Below are 9308 nucleotides of genomic sequence, written 5' to 3'. Positions count from 1 at the left end.
CCCAGGCAGGTGCTTAGTTTTGGTGGGGCTGATGGTAAGGCCCCACCTCTTAGTGGCACGCTCCAGTCTCAGCAGCAGCGTCTCCAACTCCTCCTCTGACTGAGCAGCTATTACCAAGTCATCAGCATACATAACGTGGTTGAGCAATAGGGAGCCATCCCTTGACCGCACCCGGGCATCGATTAGCCTCCCATTATATCTGTACCATATGGAGATTCCCCCGGTACAGCTATTGAAGGCTTCACGAACTACGTGGTCAAAATAGATGTTAAATAATGTGGGAGCCAGAGGACATCCCTGTCGCACCCCAAGGTGTACAGGGAATGGCTCTGACTCCCGGCCACGTAGTTTTACCCGGGCCCGCTCACCATCATGAAGGTCCTTAATGATCGTGAGCAGAGGGTCAGGTACTCCAAAAGCACGAAGAACGACCCAGAGCCCAGGCCTACTGATGGTATCATAGGCCTTGACCAGGTCAATAAAGCAGAGATGTAGGTCTTGTTGGAATTCCCTACACCTCTGCTGTAGCAGACGGACAGAAAATATGGCATCCGTGCAGGACCGCCCTTTCCTGAAACCGCATTGGGGCTCCGCAAGCCTCTCCTCAGCGTGCCTGGCAAGGCGATGCTGAATAATCCTTGCCAGGACCTTTCCCGGCACACTGAGGAGTGAGATGCCCCTGTAGTTGTTACAGTCTGTGCGGTCCCCCTTCTTAAAAAGGGGGACCACCAGGGCATCCTTCCAATCCTGCGGAACCCGTCCAGTGGTCCAGACTGTTGTTATGATGTCATATAGGGCAGTCTGTGCACAAACGCCACCCTCCCTCAGCATTTCGCTTGGGAGATCATCTCTGCCCGCTGCCTTTCCTGGTCTCAGACTCCGTATCGCCTTCAATACTTCCTCAGCAGATGGCACCTCAGCCAGCCACTCACAGGGGGTGACTTCATCCAATATTTGAGGCACCGCAGCCTCAGCAGGGTCATCCTCACTTTGTGCCACGATGTTTTCCTGGCTGTGGGATTTTCCCTCCCCCAGGACCTCACAGAAATGCTCAGCAAATCTGCGAACCTGTTCCTGGGGGTCGGAAATTGGATCACCGTTTTTTCCCCTAATGATGGTAATAGGTGTGGCGCTGCAGGTTACTTTTTTGATGGAGTTAAATAGCGATTTGTGATCACGGGCCACTGAGGCAGACTCCATCTCCTCAGCAACCCGCGACCACCACCCATCCTTGCAGCGCCTCACGGCTCTCCGAACCTCCGAGCGAAGGCTGCGGTAAGCCTCCTCATTCTCTGACGTGGGATTCTGTAGCCGATGACAGTGGGCCTGTCGCTTTTTCTCAACCATCCTGAACAACTCCTCTGTCATCCAGGGTGTCTGGGGAGGTCTGGACCGCGTACCCAAAGCAGCCATTGCAGCTGCATGAGTCACAGTCCTAAACCTCGCCCATTTACCCTCGACATCAGGAGGAGTCGGGGACGATGCCAATCCCAGCTGCAAGCGATGATGAAATTCTCGCTTGCAACTTTCATCAGATAACTGAGACCAGGCCACTTTAGGTTGGAATGGGGTCCTGGGTGTACACCCACCACCGGAGTGGAAGAATGGCAGGCGCATCTTACAGATGACTAGTCGATGGTCAGAGGGCAGATCAGCTCCACGGTAGGTCCTGGTGTCAAGGACATGGGCTCGCATTCGCTGGTCCGTCACTATGTAGTCCAGCAGATGTTCTTGCTTGGACCCGGCATGCATCCATGATGTTGTGTGGATGCGCCGATGCCGGAACAGCGTGTTGGTAATTACAAGCCCATGGGCTGCACAAAAATCTAGCAGCCTCCTACCGTTGTTATTGAGCTGATCTGGCCCATGCCCTCCAATCACTCCAGACCAGGTGCCAGTATCATGACCAACTCGGGCATTGAAGTCACCCAACATGATGACTCTATCCCGAGGGGCCACTTTAGCCAGCACCTGTGAAAGGAGGTCATAGAAGGCATCTGACTCATCGGCTTTGCCTGCATCCCTCCACGGATGTTCATCTTCGGTGGGGGCATAAGTAACCACGACCACCATTCCTCGCCTCCGGTTGATGGGAAGGCGAGCCCAAAGTAGCCTGGGGCTTACAGCTTCCCACACCTCACCGCCACGCTCCCACGCCCCCTTCATTCTTTTGTTCAAAAGAAGACCCACACCCTGTTGTTTGGCAGTCTGCTGCCCCGAGTAGAGGACTGTCCACCCCTCATGGTGGCAGGAGCCAGAGCCGGTCCACCGGACCTCCTGAATGCCGCATAGATCCAGGCGGTACCGGTCCAGCTCCCGACAGAGGAGTGGCAGCCTCTCCTCTGCAGTGAGCGTTCGAACATTCCACGTGGCCACCCGTAGTGGCTTTTCGTTGTTTCTGGAGTAGCCCCGAGGGTAGGTATTCAATCTCCTGGCTCCGCCAATTGGGGTTTGGCCAGGAGACGTCATAGACGCCTGGCCCCCCGGGGCCTCCGGCACAAGCTTAGTTGTTACATATTTCACTTTAATTCGTGGTTTTGTGGTAATTAATTGAAGGTGGAGGGGTTACCAGCCCCTCGCACCCGTCCAGAGCCCCCGTTTAGCCCCTGTGGTGGACACATATGCCATGAGGGGAGGAGCCAATCAAAATTGGAACTCCCCCCACAGCACTGTCCACGACAGAGTTGCCCGTCCGGCACCGCGAGGAGGTAGGGGGTTGTTTTGCCACTCTTTACACACACTCTCACACACACACTCACACACCCACACACACTCACACACACACTCACACATACTCACACACACTCACTGTCACACACACACTCACACACACACTCACACACACACACTCACTGTCACACACTCACACACACTCACCCACACACACTCACACACACTCACACACACACACTCACACACACACACACTCACTCACCCACACACACTCACCCGCACACACTCACCCACACACACTCACCCACACACACTCACTCACCCACACACACTCACCCACACACACTCACCCACACACACTCACCCACACACACACACTCACCCACACACACTCACCCACAAAGATCAAAGATCCCCCATATAGCCTTAACAGACTGTAGGGGCAAGTGCTGTTAGCGAGCACCTATGAAGGCCGGAACGGTACCCGAGGGGGTGGGTGGCCAGCACCACGCCCGACCGCCTTTGTCTCCCAAGTGGCAATGTTTACACACCACACCAGGTACTCATTTGAGGCTGAGTCGACCTAGGGGAGGCCCGGGACCGGTTCAAATAATCGTCACTGGTGTTGGCCTTGAGCGGGAATCGAACCCGGGTCGCCAGGTTCATAGCGCCGCGCGCTAACCGCTGCACTATCGCTCCCCACACACACACTAACACACACACACACACTAACACACACACTCACACACACACACTCACCCACACACACTCACCCACACACTCTCACCCACACACTCACCCACCCACCCACACACACTCACCCACACACTCACCCGCAGACTAACTCAACCACACACTCACACGCTCACACCCACACCTACACACTCACCCGCACACACTCACACCTACACCCCCACACACTGACCTGCACACACTCACACCCACACACACTCACCTGCACACACTCACACCCCCACACACTCACCCACCTCGCCCTGGTGGTCGTTCCATCCGGCGACCTCTGCAATGCACGTCCAGCGGCGCTGCTAACCGCGGCGGTGTCCGCCACTAGGTCCACTCAGCCAGAACTCGTGCTGTACTCTGTGTTCCTGTAGGGGCCGGTGGAGATGCAGAGAAAAGCAAGCAGGTTAATTTCAAGTCGGAGCAGGTATGGACGCGCGCACACACGCGCACACACACACACGCACACACACGCACACACACGCACACACACGCACACACACGCACACACACGCACACACACGCACACACACGCACACACACGCACACACACACGCACACACACGCACACACAAATATCTCCCGTATAGCCTCAACAGACAGTAGGGGCAAGTGCTGCTAGCGGAGATCTATGAAGGGCGGCACGGCTCACGAAGAGGTCGGTGGCCGACACCACGCCCGGTACCACCTTTGTCTCCCCAGTGCTAGCGATGTTTACTACACACCGCTACACCAGGTACTCAGTTGAGTCTTAGTCGACCTAAGGTAGGCCCAGGACCGATTCAGATAATTGTCACTGGTTTTGGCCATGAGCGGGAATTGAACTCGGGTTGCCGGGTTCGTAGCGCAGCGTGCACACCGCTACACCACCGCTCCCCTCACACGCACATGCACAACCACACACGCACACACTGCTGTGTATTCGTAGTCTGTGTGTCTCTCACCATCATCACCACGGTGGCTAGGAGATGCTAACTACCACGCCTGGTCTGCAGGAGGTCGTGGGTTCGATCCCGACCCTGACGATGCCTGCTGCTGCTGTATATTTGGAGTTTGCGTCTTTCTCTCTCCACGTGGTTGCGTGGATTTTTCTCCGGGTCCTCCGGTTTCCCCTTCACATCACCACGCATTACAAGTTTTTGGCTGCTAGAAATGTCCTACGCGATGATAAGCCACTTTCGTTGAGCTTTCATTTGTGACAGCCAGGTCGCTGCTGAAAGAGAGCTACATGGCTCGGGCCCGAGTAGTACGGCCCAGATGCTCGGAGCGACGGCAGCGTTGTTCGTTGTTTGCGGGCTGGATCAAGCGGTGAGCGGGCAGTGGGGGGGAGCGGACTGTGGGCCCTAGGAAGTGGAGTCTCAGACCACGTATAGCGGCCCTCTGGCCAGCCAGTTTCCCCCCTCCCCCCGCTCACCACAGCGTGAACATCCATTCACTCATATTGGTCGGTGGATGCAGGACACCGCTCAAGAGGCTCGCAAGGTCAACCTCAAGGAGGTCATCTGAGCCGTGCCAACGCAGCAACCGTAGCACCGCACACACACAAAACACACACACTCACTCAACACGCCCACTCGACACCCACACGCTCGCTCAACACATACTCGCTCAACACGCACTCACTCAACACGCCCACTCGACACCCACACGCTCGCTCAACACACACTCGCTCAACACACACTCGCTCAACACACACTCACTCAACACGCCCACTCGACACCCACACGCTCGCTCAACACACACTCGCTCAACACACACTCACTCAACACGCTCACTGAACACGCACACTCTCTCTGTCTCTCTCTCTCTCCGTCTCTGTGTCTCTGTATGTGTCTCTCCCTGCGTCTCTCTCGTCTCTCTCTCTGCATCTTCGCGCGTCCCGGCGCAAGCGACGGTCGTCGCGCCTGCGGTAGTGGGACGCCAGAGTCGGGATAAAAAAAAAACAGCAATCTACCAAAAAGCAATGGCGGAAGGAAACCGAGGCATGGGACGACGACTTGAGACGGCGACGGATGGAGCGGAGGAGGAGGCACTAGAATGGGGAGGTTACGGCACGGAGACATCAACGGGAGGAGCCGGCACCACGTCGCTTATCCCACCTGCCCGGGGTCCCGGGGTGTCGGCGGCCACGCGGAGCGCCACGGCGGCTCTGGCGTGGGGCCGGCAGAGATGGGCTTTGTTCAGCGGCGCGGGGTGGCGGTGGCCCTGTCGGTCGGTCGCGGCGGCTCGGCTCCCGTCGGGAGTTGCGTCGCCGGCGCTGTAGCTGATGCGCCCCCCAGAGACGAAGACTCCCCCGTGCGGCCTCTAACGGGCTGTTGGGACGAGTGCCGTTAGCGAGCGGTGCCTACGAAGGCCGGCGCTCCGCACGAGGGGGCGGGTGGCCAGAACCGCCGCGCCCTGCCGCCTTTGTCTCCCCGGTGCTGATATTTACACACGCCGCTAGCACCTCGTTTTGAGGCTGAGTCGACCTAGGGGGGGGGGGGAGGCCCAGGGGGACCGGTTTGGATATTTCGCCACCGTCGTTGGCCGTGAGCGGGAATTGAACCTGGGGTCGCCGGGTTCGTAGCGCAGCACGCCAACCGCTGCACCACCGCTCCCTGTTGCCAAGTGCGCGCAGACGCACGCACACGTACGCACGCGCGCACACGAGTACACACACGTACACACACATGCACATGAATACAAAATGTACGTGTCTAGATTTTGTAATCGATGAGCAGTCATTTAGTCCGATGCCGCACGTTTTGCTCCCGTTCTTTTTACGTTGAAGTTCACGTTTGTTTTTTTATATACATCGAAATTCTCCACGTGGCTTTTTTTTGTATTTTTGAGACGTGAGTCCGATTTACAATGGAGAAATTTACGGAGGCGGAAGATCGCACATCTCTCCACGTTTGGTTCACCCCCTCGTCGTTTAAACTCCCTGCCTCCTCCTCCGGGAGCAGTGGGGGGGTGGGTGGTTGGGGGTCAACGTCGTCAGTGATGCTCGTCGCGTTCAAGCGCAGCTCGCGGGTTCTTCAAGAGTCTCTGATTCGGTCGTCGATCCGTCGCTCGCCGTCGCTCGCTTGCCACGTCGGGGCACGCGCCCAGCCCCGTGCGACGTGCACCTCGTCACGTGTGATGAGGTGCACCTCGCCACGTGGGGGCGCTCGCTCTGACGTGCACCTGGCCACGTGTGACGTGCACCTCACCACGTGGGGGCGCTCGCTCTGACGTGCACCTCGCCACGTGTAACGTGCACCTCACCACGTGGGGGCGCTCGCTCTGACGTGCACCTCACCACGTGTGACGTGCACCTCACCATGTGTGACGTGCACCTCACCACGTGGGGGCGCCCGCTCTGACGTGCACCTCGCCACGTGTGACGTGCACCTCGCCACGTGTAACGTGCACCTCACCACGTGGGGGCGCTCGCTCTGACGTGCACCTCACCACGTGTGACGTGCACCTCACCATGTGTGACGTGCACCTCACCACGTGGGGGCGCCCGCTCTGACGTGCACCTGGCCACGTGTGACGTGCACCTCACCACGTGAGGGCGCTCGCTCTGACGTGCACCTCGCCACGTGTAACGTGCACCTCACCACGTGGGGGCGCTCGCTCTGACGTGCACCTCGCCACGTGTGACGTGCACCTCGCCACGTGTGACGTGCACCTCACCACGTGGGGGCGCTCGCTCTGACGTGCACCTCGTCACGTGGGGACGCACGCCTCGCCTCGTGTGACGCGACGCGCCGGGCGCTGGGCCGGGTGCTCGCTGAGATTATTGACCGTCTGCCTTTTTGGGGGGGGTTGAAAAATATCCACTAACGAATCACGACAATGTAAAACTTGAATTAGACGAATAAAGAGGCCAAGCTGCAGAGCATCGCGGGTGGCCCCTCGTGATGGACTCTTGTGCAGGAGCGGCGTGTCAACGTTGGCAAAGGGCGGCACGGCGTCGCGTATCCCGCTCGCTGGGGATCGATGCGGATATGCGAAAAGAGTCGGGTATGCGACGCTGCTGTGCTACCTCGCACTGTTTGGTGCTGCTGCTGCGATGTTCATTGCGGTGGTTGTGGCCGATTTCGTGGTTGGCTCGGGAATGTGGGCGACGGTGTGGGAAGGGATAATGGCGAGCGGCCAGCGGCTAACGGTGCCGTTCATATTGGAATACATTGGGTGTTATGTAACGAGTGTCTTGAATCGAGCGGGGTTACTTTTTGCAGATGATGATGATGATGATGGGAGGAGGGAATTCCTCCCGAGTGGAAAAGTGCGAGGGAAGAAGCGGAGAGAGAGGTGCCGTAGCCTGCCGTTCAATACCGAAGAGGACAAGGGCTTCTGGGTGGCCCCCATGATGCATTGCAGCCTCACTAAGCTCGTGGTGCTATTGATCGGACGACGCTCGTCGCTCAAGCGAGAGTTCACTCGCCATTGCTTGACGTCCTTTATTGAACCATTTGTGAAGTCGTCGTTAGGTTGTGGGTACGACAGGGTAGTGGTGGTGGTGGTAGCGTTCTAGTTGTGACAACACTCGCGCCTCACAGTAAAAAGCCCCTGGGTTCGACTCCCGACTCGGGCTCCTTTCTGTGAGTAGAGTTTGCACGTTCTCCCCCTGCTCTGCGTGGCTTTCCTCCTGGCTGTCTGGTTTTCTCCTCGAGCTAAAATACCCCTCCCCCCATACAGTATCACTGGCGTAAGCCAAGAAACAATCTCACTGCTGTGAAACTCACGTGCGGATCACTCCATGTGGGATCACCCGCAGCACAGAGCATCTACCGCAAGCACTTGGCAGGACCCTCCTGAGCAGGAGCCTTGAGATTCCTCAGTGAGACCGTCCCGGCTGAACGAGTGCCATCTCTGAATGTAAATCAGCTCCAGCCACCCTGCCGCCCCCCCCCCCAGTGAGTCTCGTGACCTCGTTTTCAGGAGGGTCCTGCTTGCTTACATCGCCACGTTTGGCCGTCAAATTCCTTTGGCGGCGGAGGTGGCAGTGGTGGTGGTGATTGTGTCGGTGGTGGTGGTGATTGTGTGGGTGGTGGTGGTGGTGGTGAGATGGCCTTCCCTCTGTGGGAGCAAACCGGAGTACCTTGGAGAATGCCCCAGTACCACGCGATGGATTCTCAACGAACATCTCTCGCCAGGTTAACCCAAACACCAAACCATTTCTGAAGGCAATTATGATTTCCAAGTATTTGTTTTATACGTATTTTATTTTATACCTGCGTGCCTCTTTATTAAGCCAGTTGCTTTAGTGTATAATTTTCATAGTTTAAACCGGTGTGAGTGTAACTGCGAGTGAGTCCTCTGGGCTTGTATGGACCACGTTGGTTACACAAGGCTCTCTCCGGGCGGAACAGGAGGAGTTTTTTTGTGTGACTATCCGTACGCTGTTGTGTAACCGGCGCCGTCCGTGTAACGAAAGACAAGCCACAATAAAGCCACAACGACGATTGTGAACCCGGCGTTGCGTTGCGTGTCAAGGCACCGAAGGACGGAGGTCGTCAGTTCGATTCCATCTCCTACCCCTCGCCTGCCCACCAGCCTGTCCGCCCAGCAGTGTACAGGGGTACATCATAATGCATGGTGGGGTAAAGTGCGGGTACGGGTTGCGGACGACCCGACTTACGGAATTGCTCCCATAGATCATGTTTAAAAATTAATTGTGCGGAAATGTTTGTGTTAGTTGCGTAAGCACAAATAGTAAATGGTGCGGCGCGGTGACTTTGTGGATGAATACCGCGGAGCGAGGAGGCGAGCGGCCCTCTGGCACCGCCTTCACCCAGCTTCTCCAGGACGAAGGCGAATGGAACTTCTCGTAGCGTCACGCAATTGTTTTCCCATGCTTATATTGCTAGTTTTCAGTGGATTTCATGAGTTATTTACCGTATGTACTTTATTTAACACAATTA

At 57.0% G+C, this 9308-nt stretch overlaps 1 protein-coding gene across 1 annotated transcript in view; it reads left to right on the top strand.

Moving 5' to 3' along the window:
* Positions 1 to 8856, top strand: part of FSTL1 (follistatin like 1) — a 65620-nt gene extending 56764 nt beyond the window's left edge. The window contains exons 10-11 of the mRNA XM_032977138.2: positions 3789 to 3841; positions 4873 to 8856. Of these exons, the coding sequence (XP_032833029.2) occupies positions 3789 to 3841; positions 4873 to 4920 (101 nt within the window). The 3' untranslated portion in view covers positions 4921 to 8856. The remainder of the gene's footprint in view (positions 1 to 3788; positions 3842 to 4872) is intronic.
* Positions 8857 to 9308: the final 452 nt, after the last annotated feature.

This window comes from Petromyzon marinus, chromosome 62 (assembly GCF_048934315.1).
Source record: "Petromyzon marinus isolate PM22_M1 ecotype Great Lakes invasive population chromosome 62, UKy_Petmar_22M1.pri1.0, whole genome shotgun sequence".
Classification (NCBI taxonomy): domain Eukaryota; kingdom Metazoa; phylum Chordata; class Hyperoartia; order Petromyzontiformes; family Petromyzontidae; genus Petromyzon; species Petromyzon marinus.
This window is presented reverse-complemented; position numbering and strand designations above follow the sequence as displayed.